General features: G+C 34.1%; 1 protein-coding gene across 3 annotated transcripts in view; it reads right to left on the bottom strand.

Moving 5' to 3' along the window:
- Positions 1–3,144: 3,144 nt before the first annotated feature.
- LOC139144548 (vasodilator-stimulated phosphoprotein-like) overlaps positions 3,145–20,613 on the bottom strand; it is a 59,244-nt gene continuing 41,775 nt past the window's right edge. For all 3 annotated transcript variants that reach the window (XM_070715256.1, XM_070715254.1, XM_070715255.1), the window contains exons 5-11: positions 19,443–19,516; positions 15,805–16,064; positions 14,715–14,867; positions 14,288–14,345; positions 11,354–11,477; positions 10,815–10,936; positions 3,145–7,770 (exon numbers count right to left, since the gene is read on the bottom strand). In XM_070715256.1, coding sequence (XP_070571357.1) covers positions 7,742–7,770; positions 10,815–10,936; positions 11,354–11,477; positions 14,288–14,345; positions 14,715–14,867; positions 15,805–16,064; positions 19,443–19,516 — 820 coding nt within the window. In that variant the 3' untranslated portion in view covers positions 3,145–7,741. The remainder of the gene's footprint in view (positions 7,771–10,814; positions 10,937–11,353; positions 11,478–14,287; positions 14,346–14,714; positions 14,868–15,804; positions 16,065–19,442; positions 19,517–20,613) is intronic.

The raw sequence follows: 20,613 nt of genomic DNA, 5'->3' as shown, positions 1-20,613 counted from the left end.
TAACAGGACAGTACATGGCTCAATCAATTAATTGTAGTCTAGGAAAATTTCATGGATCATTGTGTATGTGGCTATTCTAGGACCAGGGCTGTTCTATGTTTATTGCTCTCACAGTACAGACATTGATCTTCATTTTGTTCATTTTTTTCAGTGAGTTTTAAGAATTGATCTCATTTAGCAAATGCAAATCTCCAATATCAATTTAAAAAATAGCGTCAATGACACTGTAGCTCCCATCCTGGACTATTTAGTGTTTGTTCTCTGGTCAGATATTTGAACATGTGTGAAAGGGATAAAGTGCATGAAGTGAAAATACTTAAATGAAATGTACAGTGGAATATGTTTAATGTAATTATTCAGAATATAAAATGGAAAAAATATAGCATTAGATATATCAAATACTGTGATACAACCATTAACTCAACAAGTCATTTACAATGACATAGTCCCCACTTGTAATAGGAGTATTAGTCTTGATGGGGCAGGAAAATGTGGTCATTAAGAAGTATCACTGGAGTGTATATGTTGAGATCTATGGGCACATAGGTCTATGTCGTTGTTCCCAATTTGAAACACATGAGGCATGTCTAAGTTATGGTTCTAAATCGGGAAAAAAGATCAGACCTCTAGCAGTATTGGCCAGCCAAGAAATACATATGCGCATTATAAATGAGATACAAGATGTGACATCTTAAGGTCTAATATCCTATCAAAATTGGAGGGTATAGAACTTGTGGTTACTGAGATATGCATATATATGTATAATCAAGGTCAAAGGTCATCGAGGTCACATGACATTTTGAAAAAAAAATTATATTGCTAATTAATCCCTATATGCCAAAAAATCAGATCTCTAGCTCTATTTGCTTGCCCAGAATTAGATGTGTACATAATTTATGAGGTAAAGCGTGTGTTGTCATAAGGTCTCCATCCTACTGAATACAAAGGACATAGCACTTGTGGTTACTTATTTATTGACATAAACATATATTTTAGGTAAAAGGTCATCGAGGTCACATGACATTTGGTCAAAAAATTTCTCTCCTATACTTATCCCTATATACCAAAAATCAGACATCCAGCTCTATTGGCTCGCTCAGAATGAGATATGCGCATAATTATTGAGGTACAGTATGTGGCGTCATAAGGTGTCCAATCATACCAAACATGAAGGGTGTACCACTTGTGGTTACCGAGTTATGGAAAAATATGTATATTTGAGGTCAAAGGTCACCGAGGTCACGTGACATTTTGTCAAAAAAATTATTTTGCTAAGTTATCCCTATATACCAAAAATCAGACCTCTAGCTCTATTGGCTCGCTCAAAATTAGATATGTGCATAATTAATGAGGTACAATATGTGGCGTCATAAGCTGTCCCATCATACCATACATGAAGGGTGCAGCACTTGTGGTTACTGAGTTATGGACAAATATGTATATTTGAGGTCAAAGGTCACCGAGGTCACGTGACATTTTGTCAAAAAAATTGTATTGCTAAGTTATCCCTATATACCAAAAATCAGACCTCTAGCTCTATTGGCTCGCTCAAAATTAGATATGTGCATAATTAATGAGGTACAATATGTGGCGTCATAAGCTGTCCCATCATACCATATATGAAGGGTGGTAGCACTTGTGGTTACTGAGTTATGGACAAATATGTATATTTGAGATCAAAGGTCATCAAGGTCACATGACATTTTGTCAAAATATCCGAGATATCTGCGTGAACGGATGGACTCACGGATGGACGAACAGACGGACATGACCCAATCTATAAGCTCACTGGACTTCATCCGTGGGGACTAAAAATTGTGTCACTGCATCCTTTTTGCAATATGATACGATAAGAAACTAAATTTTTATTTTTCGTGGCCTTATACATGGGAGTCTATGGAGATCTGCCTTATACATGGGAGTCTATGGACGTGTAAACTAATAATATGCAAATTTCACCTCGATTTGCCCAAATTTGGGAAAGGTCACTCCTATGCACTTCCATACCAAGTTTCAAATCAATCGGACTTGTGGTTTCAGAGCAGGAGATTTTTTGACCAAAAATGGGAGAAAATTACAAAAAATTCATGAAAAATAGCAAGTCCAAGATACTGACCCAAGATGTGCACAATCATTTCATGTCAGCCCAAAGTACTTACATGCTAATTTTTCATGTAATCTGCTCAGTGGTTATTGAGTTTTTTCAATTTTGACTGTTTTTACATTTTTTCACTTAATTTGCATATTTTTGGCAATGACAACTTCATTTGAACAAAATCTCATCTACAGCCCATCATCCATGTACACACCAAATATCAAGATGAAATGTACAGCGGTTTTGGAGTTTTTGATGTTGACGGACAGACATACAGACATACAGACATACAGACATACAGACACACAGACATACAGACATACAGACATACATACATACAGACATTTCCCTAGCCTATAAGAATAGCTTCCATTGCCATATATACATATGGCTATGGGAGCTAAAAATAACTCGCATGCCATTTTGCTTTTGACGACACAGGGGGGGGGCTTCATTCCTTTCAACTGCCTCCAGGTGTCAGTGGCAATGACAAACCCTTTCCAATTCAACAAGTAGTATGACCAGGGTGAACCAGTCCTGGTTTCATGGCAAACCAATCATGGCAATGCATGGGTTCAATGCTTGATGGAAACAGTCAACTTGGTGTATGCAAGGCATTACTACTTACTAACCAGGTGCACTATGTGTGTAACATGCAGATGACATGATCTCTTTGCATATCATAAGTTTATACATACAAACACATTTATCAACAGAGATGTTGACACAGGAAGAGATATGACATTAAAATGCTGCACACTTTATGTACATCTTAAAAGTAATGAAGTTGAATGTTAATTTAAATATTGAATCCAAAATTTTTGAGACAAAACCATATATGAATCTCATAGGAGAGGAGAACTAACAGTTCAAATTCATGATGACCGTCTTGTCTTTTTCAAATTATGGAAAAAATAACATTCAGTATGATTCATATCACTGAAGTGGACACTACAAACAAAGTCTGGGACTGCGTATTTGCAAAAGAAAAGTGTGAGTACAAATTACATGACAGTATTAAAGAAACAACATACGCAAAGCAAGGAAAGTTCCGTAAAAAGATACTTTTTTATTTGAGAATCTCTGCAGAATTTGAAAAGCAATCAGGATACGATACAATACAATGTAGCAATGATCAACATACATGTCTGCAAAAATGAAAAGGAAAGCCTCTATTGATGATGTAATGCGTGTCAAAGGTCAGTGAAAGTCTAACTACATGAAACAGTAAAGCAAACTATCAAATGATTTTGTCTTCAATCATTTGGATTACAAATCAGAGACACTGATTACACTGACATTTGCATATTCATAGTATGCAATACTTAGCTGCATTTCACAGTGCAAATCTTTGCCACCAGAAAATACTTGTATCACAGTATGACTCTGACTTTTTTGACATATTTCATCATTTATCTATCATGTTAGCTTGTGATCATTCAGTCTTGGTAACATAGAGGCAGTCTACAAAGATCCTTACCAATTTATACTCTTCATACAATAAACATAAATTGGCCCAGTATCAAAATACATCTAAAATGACAACATACATAATTAGTCTCTCTCTGCCTTGTTCACCAAATCATGGTAAGTATAAGGTTATGTAAATAGCAATTTTTCTGTAATGACTTTGATGATAATGCTCCATGCGTTAGGAATCAAAATAATTTCTTTTGAAAACATGTTCAATCATAAATTCCTAGAATATGATTCAAATGGTTTTCTGTATGAACATTACACCACAGTGTTCTATGGTATGTTATCAATTACTGTGTGCACTATAGTTTCAATTAAGTTGCTGATGCACAGGTATATATATATTATATACAGAGATGTCTGTGTGACATCCCTATCAACCAATACAGCTCTAGAAATCTCAATACAAAATAAGAGTTTGGTCAAAGTCTACTTAATAGACTAACGGGGAATGACTACTTGACTTCAAATATGATGTGAAACATATCATATTCTTGTTAATATATTATTTCCAGACATATTTATTCTGAATATAGATGTTACAGTCTGTGTGATCTGTTTATCTATTCAAAGGTCGAAAATAGCATGCTTTCTGATTTCATTTACTTCAAATATCTGCAAAATGAAGAGATGACTCTTTTTAAAATGATTTAACTAGATAAGCAAGTCCAAAGTAAATTAACTTATTCAAGAACAATTATAATGACTAACTTTACACAAAGTCATTCAAGTCAACATTATAACGAAAAACTAGATATTCTCCAGACGTTGTACTTTCTAAAATCAATGACAGAGTTTTCACAGCTGCACCGTTAAGGAGTTAATAACACTGTGAAAATGTAACAACAAAGTAAAACAGATAATTAGAACACTGTAACATAACAGAGCATATGAAGTTGTGGGGTGTGTCAAATCTTTGAAGAAACACCACAGTAAAGTTGTGACTGCAGAGACAGCTTTAGATTTGCATTCTTATTGAATTTTCTGCCTTTATTGACCACTACACTCATCAAATTATGAACTGATAACTTTTATCTTGAAATGGCAGCACAAAATGCTAGTTTCCTACAATGACACTGTTACCTGCAATATAGGTCACACCTGATGAATACTGTGTCAGAGTTCCCTTATGTAGCTTATCAGCTTGCTTAAGGCGACACACACCCTAGTATAATATTAATTTGTAATGTGGCTTATCATGAACTAAGCATCCTTGAAATTATTCGATAAGAAACCATTGAAGCTATTGACTTATCTGAAGTGGCAGAGAACCAGACATAAAACCCTACAATCTTCTTACAACCAATGCTGTGTTAATAATTATAAAAGAACACTGTAAATGCAACTCCGAAATTTCTTCTGAGATTTTGATTTAAACTTCCCTCTATTAAGAAAATGATTGAATAAAACTTAATTAATTTGTTTAATAGGTAATGCAAAAGTGGCAAGAAATTAAGAATAAACATAAAAAAATTAAAGAGTTAGGTACTATTGCTCAGTGTTGCAATTTATCAAATACATGGCGTTGTGTAATTTATAGAATTTGTGCATGTGTATAGCCTAGGTTCAAACTTTTGTCATCCCGATATAATCACAACTGTGATTTTTTTCACAAATACACATGAACCATTACATCATGAACATTAGACATTACGTTCTGAGCTAGATTCATTTTCAAGAGCATGCATCAAGAATTCTCACTGGTCTCTGAAGCAGTTCATATCACTGATATTTATAGGCTCACAATTTTTTCTGGTTGAGATGTGGCACTGCCATTGGAATATTATTTCTGATATTCACAATATGGTAATGAGTAAGGTCATGCAAGTATACTGACTTGTATCTACAGCACTATGTCTCTGAAAGCAGTGATCCCAATGGTAAATTTAACATCAGACTTGGTCCATATGTCAGATTACATATAAGACTGTAGACTTTTTTCACTTTGGAAACAAAGATTTTCAATGCATGATTCAAATGCACTCTGTACGAACCAGAAGACTGGTTCTAGAAACATGTTGGTAATATCTCTGGCTCTATTAAATACAAATTTATGTTAAACATTAACCAAGCATTTCCTTTCAAAAATTTGTAAAACTTTCTCTTTATATATTGATGTTAAGTACATTTAGATGAAAGCATAAAATCTGACATGATCCAATTTTTTTCCTAGTTTATCTCCAAATATACAATATGTGGCGCACACTGAGATATTTGGATAATTCACAATGTACAAAGCGATATGAAGTCTATTTTGGTGGGTTTTAGGGTTGGCTAGATGGCCTGTCTTCATTTCCCTTGATTTAAGACATTATTTGGAAGAACATTTTTCAGGGAAGACTTCATCAAAATTTGAAAATCATGGCCACTGGGTTGGTGATCCTTTATTTCCAACGAAATAAGTAAAGCGTATGAAAATAAAATGCTATGATCTGTAAAAATGTCATACTTCATACAAAACCTGGTATATCTAGTTAAAAAATGTGTTATTAAAGATTAACTGTATTGTTTCAGCTAGAAAATCACCAGGGAAGTTTGATCTTCAATAAGGTTGACAGCATGATGTTACTACATAGTGCCTCAAGAGGGCTCCTATCTTTGCTTTTTCAAGAAATTTTCTCTAAATATGAAAATTACATTAGCAGCCAGAAAATATCACTACGAACAACAAGGCAATAAGGAAAACATTGAAAATGCCATATGATGCGTACATAGCCAAATAGTATTCTTGAAACTGTTCTGAAATCAATGAATGCTTTCATGAGGCTATACTTAGAAGTAACTACAGCAACATATTATTTAAACAAAAAGCATATTTCCTGTCCTTTTTCTTCCACCAACTTCTTCCAAAAACAACGAAATCTTCCAACTTCTTCCAAAAAAAAGAAATGAAAATAAAGTTGACTTAATTACATCATGACCGAATAGACTGGATGGATTTAAAGCCAAATGAAAAGTCAGTAATTCTGTACAGACATGCAGCCTGCTTTAAGATGTGGATTATTAAATACAAAGGTAAAATTGCCAGGTATATGGCCCCTAGGCCAAACATAACAGAATGTGTTACATGCAGACTGTCAATCTTACTGACAGACTATGGGCAAGTGTTAATTTGGTAAATGCATTTTTGGTAAAATTTTAGTAACATAGAAAATACAGCAGTAATCGTTGGCAGTCATTTTCAAACTGATCTTTCAATGTTACTTACACCAAAGAATAGAGGAGGATTAAAGTAAGTAAAAAGTTATTGAAACAATTCAAAATAACTTTGAATAATGGCATCAAAATGTTCTTATAAAGTTTCATAAAGTTTAAGAAATTAACTTCTAAATAACCACTTGAATATACAGGATATAAAATTCACAGTAAACTAAATCATTAATGATCGTTGTTGAGTTGTAAAATCCCAAACTGATTGGTTTACAAAATCCAAAATCAACAAATTGATGGCCAATCAGCATCAAGTTACTACAGGTCAATTGTCTACAATGACCAAGTCACTAGGATTTTGATTCTAAACAGTTAGCTTACTCAAAATAATTCAACTCATCATAAAATATGAGTTGGGAATCATCATGGTTATTGTGACCTCTACGTATATGAAAATGAAATACTTGATTTGCAATTACTACTGGTACTGCTATATTTTGTCATTAACATGATTGTATACATCAACTTGAGCAACATTTACTCTCTCATCAATCATAAAAATGTATTTAAAAAAATATGGTTGAATACGTTTGCTTTCAGCAGAGTTCCATTGATAGCTCAAAGAAGACTATAATTCTCCAGTGTATCATGAATAATGTTCAAGCCAAGGTATAGTTTACTAGTTTTCCTTAAAACAAATGATGTGTAGCATTATTAAGATACACCAATCTTGAAACCCCATAGAGGAATGTGGAAGGGACTGGGGTTAAGTAGTCTACAAATGAATTTATGTAAAAACAGGAACAACAGAGAATAAATGTTACAATATTTGTAGTCCCATGATTCTCTTCAGTTCAAATTTTCCTGGTATATCATGTTATACTTTAATTCCCAGGGTTTTATGGAATTATCACGTTTTACATAATATGTAATAAGTATCTTATTAATAATTGGGCACTTGGAAAGAAAGAATGAGTTATGGTGTTGAAGTCTTCTCATGTCAGATGTCAAAGGGTCATTTTATCTTCGGCTAAGTTCCGTTCTTATTGCTGTGGAAGTAAGCATAAAAAAGTCTATTATTAACCAGTTCATGACTTCCTCTTAAATTGGATCAAAGCAAACACAGACGATATCACAGGAGTGGGAAATGTCATTATTCAACGATGGAATTCTAAAAATAAGTACCACATCATTTAAAAACACATTAAATCACCATTAGATCTTAAATATGCCAATAAAGACACAAGTTTTGAAGAATTATAAACTCCTAAATGTAAATAAAAGATCCACAATGCATATGTTACATATGTTACTATACACTGTAGAAATATTTACTTCAAGTTCATCACATTTTCCAGATACTTTCCATGTTGCCTGTTCACCAGCAAATCACAGCAAATTACAATACATCACTTCAGGTAAACGTGATAAATTTCAAACATATACCAAATGTGAGCTAAAAATCAGCATGACATGTAAACACCCCTAATGACAACAATTCACTCCATAATTATGTATGACATAATGCTATGTCTTTATTATTCATAAGCTGTTAATTATTATTCATGATCTTTTAACTATTATTCATATGCCGTTAATTATATTCATGATCTTTTAACTATTATTCATATGCCATTAATTATATTCATGATCTTTTAACTATTATTCATAAGCTGTTAATTATATTCATGATCTTTTAACTATTATTCATATGCCGTTAATTATATTCATGATCTTTTATCTATTATTCATATGCCGTTAATTATATTCATGATCTTTTAACTATTATTCATATGCCGTTAATTATATTCATGATCTTTTAACTATTATTCATATGCCATTAATTATATTCATGATCTTTTAACTATTATTCATAAACTGTTAATTTTTATTCATGATCTTTTAACTATTATTCATATGCTGTTAATTATTATATTCATGATCTTTTAACTATTATTCATATGCCGTTGATTATATTCATGATCTTTTATCTATTATTCATATGCCGTTAATTATATTCATGATCTTTTAAATATTATTCATAAGCTGTTAATTATATTCATGATCTTTTAACTATTATTCATATGCCGTTAATTATATTCATGATCTTTTAACTATTATTCATACGCTGTTAATTATTATTAATGATCTTTTAACTATTATTCATAAACTGTTAATTATATTCATGATCTTTTAACTATTATTCATAAGCTGTTAATTATATTCATGATCTTTTAACTATTATTCATATGCCGTTAATTTTATTCATGATCTTTTAACTATTATTTATATGCCGTTAATTATATTCGTGATCTTTTAACTATTATTCATATGCCGTTAATTATATTCATGATCTTTTAACTATTATTCATAAACTGTTAATTATATTCATGATCTTTTAACTATTATTCATAAGCTGTTAATTATATTCATGATCTTTTAACTATTATTCATATGCCGTTAATTATATTCATGATCTTTTAACTATTATTCATACGCTGTTAATTATTATTAATGATCTTTTAACTATTATTCATAAACTGTTAATTATATTCATGATCTTTTAACTATTATTCATAAGCTGTTAATTATTATTCATGATCTTTTAACTATTATTCATATGCCGTTAATTATATTCATGATCTTTTAACTATTATTCATATGCCATTAATTATATTCATGATCTTTTAACTATTATTCATAAACTGTTAATTTTTATTCATGATCTTTTAACTGTTATTCATATGCTGTTAATTATTATATTCATGATCTTTTAACTATTATTCATATGCCGTTGATTATATTCATGATCTTTTATCTATTATTCATATGCCGTTAATTATATTCATGATCTTTTAAATATTATTCATAAGCTGTTAATTATATTCATGATCTTTTAACTATTATTCATATGCCGTTAATTATATTCATGATCTTTTAACTATTATTCATACGCTGTTAATTATTATTAATGATCTTTTAACTATTATTCATAAACTGTTAATTATATTCATGATCTTTTAACTATTATTCATAAGCTGTTAATTATATTCATGATCTTTTAACTATTATTCATATGCCGTTAATTTTATTCATGATCTTTTAACTATTATTTATATGCCGTTAATTATATTCGTGATCTTTTAACTATTATTCATATGCCGTTAATTATATTCATGATCTTTTAACTATTATTCATAAACTGTTAATTATTATTCATGATCTTTTAACTATTATTCATAAGCTGTTAATTATATAACTATTATTCATATGCCGTTAATTATATTCATGGTCTTTTAACTATTATTCATAAACTGTTAATTATTATTCATGATCTTTTAACTATCATCATAAGCTGTTAATTATATTCATGATCTTTTAACTATTATTCATATGCCATTAATTATATTCATGATCTTTTAACTATTATTCATAAACTGTTAATTATTATATTCATGAGACCATGTGTATCTGTTTGTTTATCAAATGTACAAATTAGTCTGAAGCATTGTTGTCATCAAAGCTATCTTTAGTCTTTCTCACAACTCTTCAACATTGGAATAGCAGCCTTGCTGGCCCTAACACAGTAACAAGTGATCAATATTACCATAATTTAAACCAAATAAAATCACATTATTATACACCTACTGCCGTAACCTATGGGAGTTTGACCGTCCAATAACTTTCCGTATTTTGTATAGTACGCGGAGTCCCGAATACGGGAGACGCGCGACGCGCAAATTTTCAGGGGTTTGTAGCAATTTTATTTCAACAATCGCGCGCGTTCCACTCATATCGCGCGTGCCGCATCCCTCAAAATTTACCATAGAATTAGTTTATACGGACGATTAATGGAGGGAGGTGTATAATAATAGGGTTATACACAAAACACGGCCCTGTATGGACGAGGGCTCAGTGTGTGACGTATTGGACTCGCCTTCGGCTCGTCCAATACGTCACTCACTGAGCCCTCGTCCATACAGGGCCGTATTTTGTGAATAACCCTATATTATAAAAGTGTTGATTTCAAGTATACAGTAAATCTGTTATACTCAAAATAATCCATTTCTATCAATGATGTCATATACTCTACCTTCAATGATTTCTTCCTTGGCCTTAGCGATTTCTTTCCTCATTTCAGTCAATATCTCTTGTTTGAGTTTGTCCATATCTGATTCTACTCCATTCTGTGATGATATTGAACCGCCTCTTGCTCTGTAAAACGATTGAATCATATCATACTTTCTGTGACTGATACAACTGTAGATGTAGACATGCTCAATTATATGCTATCTTCTTCACATTTCGCTATTAGAAATACATAGTTTCTGAAACTTTTCAGTTATTGAGATTGACAAAAGCAGTTCTACACTATATATCATTTTCTCATAAAATCATGGGGTTTTTTTATGAAAACAGTAAAACTATTACACTTACAATTCTCTCACTCTGTCTAATAAGTTCATAATATGGTTTAAAGTACTAAATATAAAAGACAGTAGTCATAAAAAAATCCACCTCCCAAAACATATGTCACAAAACTTGTCATGGTGAAAACATTTCAAAGCAGACAAAGTGCTCAAAGTGAGTAAGAAGGAAGTTCTTTGCCAAGTCACAGTGTTGTATACAAACCTGGCAGGTTTTGGTGATGCTGGAGTTGTTGAAACTGTTGTAGCTGCCTGGCTACCATTTGTGTTGGCTTTTGAAGTAAATTTTGCAGGTGAGGCTTTGCTTTCCCATGGCTTCCTTGCCACTTCTGAAAAACAAACAGATGAAGTCTTCTTTCAGTGAACATAAAACATGTAAATTGCAACTTTGAACCCCAAAGGTTTGAATACTTTTGCAAATCTTCACTTCACCAAATTTAGAAATTTATAATAGAAGATTTACCCTGGTATATATAGAAATGTTAAGATGAGTGAAATTTGTCATGAAAGTGGTGCAGAACTGTAATGTATGCAAAAATTTGACTGTGACATATGAAAAATATCCAAATAAATACAAAATGGAAAATGGCATCTGTACTATGGTATAATATGAAAACATCAATACATGTAATGTTAGGTTAGATTCAATGACACTATATTTGAAGAACTTTGTTTGGCTCAATCTGAAGCCATATTGATACATCATTGACCTTGGAACAGTACCAATCGCATTCTTGAACTTTACATTATTCCATCATTGCCATGTCTATGTATAAGTACTATTATATGTGAACAAGTCATCGTTGATGACACAGTCCCCACTTGTTCATGGGTGCTTTGATTACAGGTCCTCAGAGAGGATAGAGTCCTCTTCATTAGGTCTGTGATAAAAATACTTTTGAATAAATTCGCTTGATACATGTCTGAGTTGTAGTCCAGGACATGAAAAAATCGTAATAAAATGGTCACATGGTGGCCATATTGGATCGAATCACAAAACAAATCAACGTGCATATGTATGACATAGGTCAATGTCCTTGTACCAACTTTGATTAAAATCGGTTGAAATATGCCTGAGTTATGGCTTTGTACATGAAAAAATCATAACAAAATGGCCGCACAGCAGCCATATTGGATCGTATCACAAAACAAATTTACATGCATATGTATGACAAATATTACCAATTTGGTCAATCTCCTTGTACCAACTTTGAATAAATTTGCTTGATACCTGTCTGAGTTATGGTTCTGGACATGAAAAAACGTAATAAAATGGCCACACGGCGGCCATATTGGATTGTATCACAAAACAAGTCAATGTGCATGTGTATGACATAGGTTGATGTCCTTGTACCAAGTTTGAATAAAATTGGTTGAGATATGCCTGAGTTATGGCTCTGTACATGAAAAAATCGTAAATGGCCGCCGTGCAGCCATATTGGATCGTATCACAAAACAAATTGATGTGCATAGCTATGACATTGGTCAATGTCCTTGTATCAACTTTGAATAAAATCTGTAGAAACATGCCTGAGTAATGGCTCTGTACATGAAAAAATCGTAATAAAATGGCCGCCTGGCAGCCATATTGGATTGTATCACAAAACAAATTGACGTGCATATGTATGACATAAGTCAATGTCCTTGTACCAATTTTGAATAAAATCGGTTGAGATATGCCTGAGTTATGGCTCTGTACATGAAAAAATCATAACAAAATGGCCGCACGGCGGCCATATTGGATCGTATCACAAAAAGAATTGACGTGCATATCTATGACATTGGTCAATGTCCTTGTACCAACTTTGAATAAAGTCAGTTGAAACATGCCTGAATTATGGCTCTGTACATGAAAAAATCATAATAAAAATGGCCGCCTGGCAGCCATATTGGATCGTATCACAAAACAAATCGACGTGCATCTGTATGACATATGAAGTAATCCTTGTACCAAGTTTGAATGAAATCGCTTCAGGCATCTCTGAGATATCTGCGTGAACGGACGGACGGACGCACACACGCACGGACGGACGCACGGACGGACGCACGCACACACGCACGGACATGACCAAACCTATAAGTCCCCCCGGACGGTGTCCGTGGGGACTAAAAAAGCATTCCATCTTTTTTCTAACATATGTTATGCCTGAAAGAGTTGTAGATATAGAGATTGAAAATACATGATTCATGAGTGCCTGACTTGGAACACACACAGCATACATGACAGATAACTCACCTATAGTTACACACATAGCATACATGACAGATAACTCACCTATAGCTACACACATAGCATACATGACAGATAACTCACCTATAGTTACACACATAGCATACATGACAGATAACTCACCTATAGTTACACACATAGCATACATGACAGATAACTCACCTGCAGTTACACACATAGCATACATGACAGATAACTCACCTGTAGTTACACACACAGCATACATGACAGATAACTCACCTATAGTTACACACATAGCATACATGACAGATAACTCACCTATAGTTACACACACAGCATACATGACAGATAACTCACCTATAGTTACACACATAGCATACATGACAGATAACTCACCTATAGTTACACACACAGCATACATGACAGATACTTCACCTATAGTTACACACACAGCATACATGACAGATAACTCACCTATGGTTACACACACAGCATACATGACAGATAACTCACCTATAGTTACACACATAGCATACATGACAGATAACTCACCTATAGTTACACACATAGCATACATGACAGATAACTCACCTATAGTTACACACATAGCATACATGACAGATAACTCACCTATAGTTACACACATAGCATACATGACAGATAACTCACCTATAGTTACACACACAGCATACATGACAGATAACTCACCTATAGTTACACACATAGCATACATGACAGATAACTCACCTATAGTTACACACACAGCATACATGACAGATAACTCACCTATAGTTACACACATAGCATACATGACAGATAACTCACCTATAGTTACACACACAGCATACATGACAGATAACTCACCTGTAGTTACACACATAGCATACATGTACATGACAGATAACTCACCTGTAGTTACACACATAGCATACATGACAGATAACTCACCTGTAGTTACAGCTGTAGTACTCTTATTGACTGGCGAAGTTCTGCCACTTCCACCTTGCTGTATAACATTAAAATAAATTTATATCAAATTTAGGATTAAATCCATAAAATTTGTAAAAAATTCTTTACAAATATTGCAACAGCATATGTAATATCACGTTCGATTTGTATAACAATGTACCATCTTCTCTGCAGACTTATTGATAAAGTTATAGGCATTTATTGGCACACTATAATTCTGTTCTCTCTGATTTCACTGAATGCAGTTTTTATCATCATGTGATTTCAGACATATCATGTGTGTACAGATCTCTCAGCCGAAGTGAATATATAATTTCATTTGAGGTTTTGATTTAGTCCAACCAATAAGAATTTAAACCATAATTCAATGACAGAAACAAGCTAAATTAAAATGTAGTTTACTTACTTCTGCTGCTTGTCTTCTTCTAGCTAACTTTTTAGCCATTTCATCCATCATACCCATACCTGGCATTGCCATTTTTGAAGCAACTGAGGAACGTCCTTCACTGTCTTTACTGTCTACAGCCACACCACCTGGCTCTCCTGAAGACTCTCCTGCCTGAAATTTACAAAGCAATTACTTAACAGTACACAAAGATGAAATCCTAACACATCACTCATCCTATTGTCTTTTTTGAATAATCCTGCTATATATATTTAGATTTATTGTTGTTCTATGAATCAACTTCTATTTGTCTTATTCCCTAAAGCATGTATAGATATTCTGTCTACAGCTTATGAAATAGACTGCATAGCAAAGGTCAATATGTAACGTTTTGTCATTTTGTCTTCATAATAATTTGGTGTCAGTGTGATGCACACTGTATTTGCCAGGTTTATAGAAAATTTGTACTTGGTATCAGAGGAATAGCCAACACTGTATAATGTCAGTCAGGTAAATAAAATGTAGATATATGGTGTGTTGAAGTCAATGAATAGCAGTGAATACAATGTAGATATATGGTGTGTTGAAATCAATGAATAGCAGTGAATACAATGTAGATATATGGTGTGTTGAAGTCAATGAATAGCAGTGAATACAATGTAGATATATGGTGTGTTGAAGTCAATGAATAGCAGTGAATACAATGTAGATATATGGTGTGTTGAAGTCAATGAATAGCAGTGAATACAATGTAGATATATGGTGTGTTGAAATCAATGAATAGCAGTGAATACAATGTAGATATATGGTGTGTTGAAATCAATGAATAGCAGTGATGATCAGTCAATAATAAGCATACAAACTCTGAAAACAAAATATAATGTGTGGGAACTTGGTGGAACATCTCCAGAATTCCAGTGATAAGGACAGAGAAGATTGTAACTTCCTAACCTACCAAACTTTAAGCTGTTCACCCCAATTCCTTGTGAATCGGTCCACAATTACCATTGATAACAATGGGTTTGGGCCAAACCATGGTGGTGAAGGGGTTAATTTACTGATCAACTTTAAAGTGATTCTAGATTCAAAACATTTGACAAGTTTCTCTTACCCTGGATGTTTTCCTGAGTTTGGCAGCGGCTAGAGCACTGGCTAGGCTGTCTCCTCCTGCAGATGAAGATCCACCCAGATTGGTTGGTGCAGGACCTGGTGGTGGGGGTGGTGGTGCACCTCCTGGTGGTGGTGGTGCACCCCCTGGTGGCGGTGGTGGTGCTCCTGGTGGTGCTGGTGGAGGTGCTCCTCCTGATGATAACTGTGACAATACTGGTGCTGGTCCTGGTGGGGCTAGTGGTACACCGCCACCCATACTACCTATCATGTAAAGAGAGATTGGTTAGTCAAACAACCAATCACAACAAACGATGTACTTCATACACCATCACATTCTGAGCTATTATTAGCTGGTTTTACAAACAATGTCAGTATCACAAAATGCACAAATTCTTTGGTACCCTGCACACCAGAAATAAATCTTTATTTGATTCTCTCAGCATCAAAATATATTTTCATCATAATTTTGTGTTCAACACACTGTTATACTTTTACTATCATCATTGTTATTGTTGTTGTTGTTGTTGTTGTTGTTGTTTGTCGCGTCAATGTTTGGGCCTTGATACTTGTATCATAAGGTTAAATGTTACCTTTGATCAAATTTGATGAAGAAAATATTGTTAACAGTTCCTTGGCAATTCATGGTCATAGATTTTGACAATGTCCAGAAAGGTCATAGATTTTGACAATGTCTAGAAACAGTCATATAAAATATTTGAATACAATTCAGTAAATCATCCTATGTAATAGCCGTGTCTTTCCATTCATCTTATCCTGTAAATGTTTGTACCAGTACATTAACACTGTTGGTTACACTGCATTTTCCTGTTTGTTGGAAATGCCTTGTTTGATTAAATGAACAGCTAGACAAATGCTGACACATGTCAAATTACATGGCACTGCTACATGCGAGTACAAAAGATGGAATTTTAAGTCATTGATTATATTTTAGTTTGTTACCATGTACTGTTAGGTCAGCTTTAATGAGATACCAATTGTCTGTCATCACTCTTTGATCTGATACTGGACAACATGTACACTATTCCAACATCAATTTGGGTTTATCTCTGATCAGTCTTTCAGCAAGTATAACTATTTATTCTTTCAAAGAAACAGATGTAGATTCAAACTAGCTGAGGGTGTACTGTGATCCATGGATAAACTAGCTGAGGGTGTACTGTGATCCATGGATAAACTAGCTGAGGGTGTACTGTGATCCATGGATAAACTAGCTGAGGGTGTACTGTGATCCATGGATAAACTAGCTGAGGGTGTACTGTGATCCATGGATAAACTAGCTGAGGGTGTACTGTGACCCATGGATAAACTAGCTGAGGGTGTACTGTGATCCATGGATAAACTAGCTGAGGGTGTACTGTGATCCATGGATATTATTATTAGATTATCTCGGGATGTACAACAATCCATGGATATCATCCACATCGCCAAGTATGGATTTGTTAAGTTTTCTATACAAACCAGTCTTATTTATTGTTACTTTATTGTTTCAATTTATTTCTGCTCATGAGTCATTTATCCAATCTTTGTAATTCTTAAACTTATCACATGTACTGGCCCGAATCGCCACCTGTGTGACGTAGAACAGGACAGATAAGAAATCCGAATTACCCCTGTTCTACGTCATCAACCGGAACTTTTTCCTGCATGGTACCGTTCATACATGCAGGATATGACACGGACCGATTTGTTGTGATTAATCCCGTGCTAGCTCTCATGACATTTTAAAAACAAGTCATTGATAATGACATAGTCCCCCCTTGTAATTGGGAATTTGTCACTGGAAGTGACTAAAAATTGAAGTCGATATGATGTGCATGAAACAAGGAATGCGGGTACCAAAGCCCTGTCTGTGACTGATGCCCTTATTGGATTGGATTGTAAACAAGTAGTGGCATAGGGTTATGTCCTTCTACCAAGTTTGACAGAATTAGGTATGTCATGCCCTGGCTTTTTAAATGTCAAAATTCAAATTATATGCAAGAAACTGGTCCAGGCATGTCTGAGTAATGGCTCTTGACATAAAAAAGTCAGAACACCAGATGTGAACCAAAAATGTCCTCATGTTCAGTAAAGAAGAGACTTCCTATAAATAGCTATTGATACCGCTAAAATTAAAATGCTTTTCTTGACTGGTAAATCTTTGTATGGTCAACATCTGCAGCAAGTGTCATCAGATTTAGTGCAGTCATTCAGAATATAGATCTCTCGCTACAAACATTGTTTCCCTATGCAGCCAATCTGAGCTGCCACCCTAATCACAAAAGGTCATTAAATAAGTCAATGAATAATTTATCAACAGGATGTCATTATTCAGTTTGACACTACTGGAAGATCAATATCTGTTCCATGTTTCATAAAATTTGATGCAGGATTTCTGGACATATAACACTAATAAGGAAAGTCATTAAATATGCAAATTAGAAATTAATTAAGATGATACTGATAAATGTCCTTATACACAGTTAAAGCAAGGTGAGTTCAACATCTTTCATAGCTGAAGAAGTATTTCTTGACGTATCAACCTAATTATGAAAATTCATTAAATATGCAAATGCGATTCGAATGGGGATACCGTCGCGTCGATCGTTTTATTTTAATGGCTCAGTAACGGCGCGGCTCCAGTCGAGTCATAAGGCTCAATGTGGACGTCATACCTGGTGATCCCGGTTGGCGATAAACCTGAATTCTACACCTCAACGTAAGTTCAACTGAATAAATGAGTACAGTATAATCTTTTGAAAAGCGACATAGGAGGCACAAGCATAAAGTCATTCAACTAACAATGATTAATTTCCTTCATCACACAAAAAATTCTGTAAATTCTCGCTCAGAATCAAACGTGCAGAACAGCATAAGGCTGTATCGAAAACATAAGCTGGCGAGCTGTGTAGCACTGTGGAATCTGATGTACTTCGAAAGTTGACTCAGACAACACTCAAAAGAGAGTTTCCGTCAAGTAACAAAATTAGGATGTATTCACGGGCGAGATGTGTGTCACAGCAAAAATCAAACTCCGTAAGACAAAAACAATGACAACCGAGATCAGGATTGACGAGTTGACACCGGCAGAGACCGGTGACGGCAGCGTTGTGGACACAAACATGCAATGAGGTACACTGTGTGTCATCAAAACGGCATCTCTCGCCAAGGTTGTAAACTTGTGTGATATTTTCAAAAGCCACAGCATCTCTGAGAATTAGAATTACTGTTTCGATCATGTCGTTGCATTTACTTCACAAATCTATTTGTAATGTTCTAAATAACTCTGAATACTATGGCTATCCGTCGCTAGCACGGTGAAAGCTATGTCCGTCAATGGCCGACTTGCCTTGGCATTGATATCAGTAAAGCGTGAGACAATGATTGACATGTTCACGTGACCGAATCCGTACATCTGGTTGGTGGAGATACCATTCGATGTATCAAAATTTCAGCTTGATGGTATTTATGAATGTTTTTATGAATTTATGTCGTGTTTTTTGTGGAGCCGCACAACTTCTTGCCTTTGGCTCAAAGTTGTACGGCTCCGCGATAAACACTCGTATTCGATGACGTCAAACAGAGAAAAATACCATGGGATTATATATAAAAATAGTAATTTTAGAGAGATACACTTACTAGATGGTGCTGCTATAACCTCTGGATTTCCATAGGAACCAACTGAATACTTCCTTGCATCAGGTTGCTCTTGTCTGAAATAATGAAACATGTACAAGTATTAATAACTGCACCATATTGAAATGACTCATTGCTACTATAATACATTCTGTTAGTATGTTGATAAACAGGTTTTGCTTTCACAAATAACAAGTATTTAGAAAAGTCAATCTACATAAGTTGTCATTGATGAGGAATCCATTAAATATCACATTATTTATATTACAGAAAAGTTTGAAACATGTGCAAAGACTTTTTTGTCTGAAAGAAATACTTGAACAGCTGTTAACAGTTACACCGTATATGAGATTCTTGGAATCGTTTGTGGTCGTCTGAAATAACTTTTACGGACAACATGACTTTCTGTCTGTTCAAAAGATGAAAACTATTGCAATTGACAAATTCCCCATACACATTGGCAAATTAAAAGTATAAATGTCATCTTCTTCAAAAAACTTTTTCACAAAAATTTCAAATTGGTTTCAATGAAACGAAGTACATCTGGGGCAAAACTTGCTCCACATTTTCAAATGAAACGTGAACTGTGCAGCAAACCAGACATACTTGTGTTCAATTTTACGTCATTGCAAAATAAAATGCACATATTGGCAACAAGTGTTTGTGAATGTCAAAATTCCATTCTATAAATAGCAAGACATCGCACACATTTCCATCTGCCTGACTATACCATGTCTATTGACCTTTGACCCCTCTCACCTGACCCCAAACTATTCATTGCAAACCGACATCACTGGCATCCAGAGAGGTCAGCGGGGTTAAACCCAACTCTGGTATTTGGACTCATTGACTACTTATATAAGCTATCAGTTATCAAATCCTGCCATACACTTCCTTGCCAGCTTTTGAAAGAGGATGTGGTATGTGGTGTGTATGTACAGATGTCAGCACGCTACACTTTCATTATCACAATGAATCTCTAGATATCACCAATTTGAATTTCAAATGTTGCTAATATTTATATGTGATCTAAGTCTATTTGGTAAATGACTGATAGAGTACTTCTTTCATTTTTGATCTATACCATTTTTAAAACCAACCAGCTTGGTTAAATTATAGGGATACGCATTATCTGTAGCTGTATCCTGTTTGATGATATTTGTTTTTTGAAAGA

This window comes from Ptychodera flava, chromosome 11 (assembly GCF_041260155.1).
Source record: "Ptychodera flava strain L36383 chromosome 11, AS_Pfla_20210202, whole genome shotgun sequence".
NCBI lineage: Eukaryota > Metazoa > Hemichordata > Enteropneusta > Ptychoderidae > Ptychodera > Ptychodera flava.
This window is presented reverse-complemented; position numbering and strand designations above follow the sequence as displayed.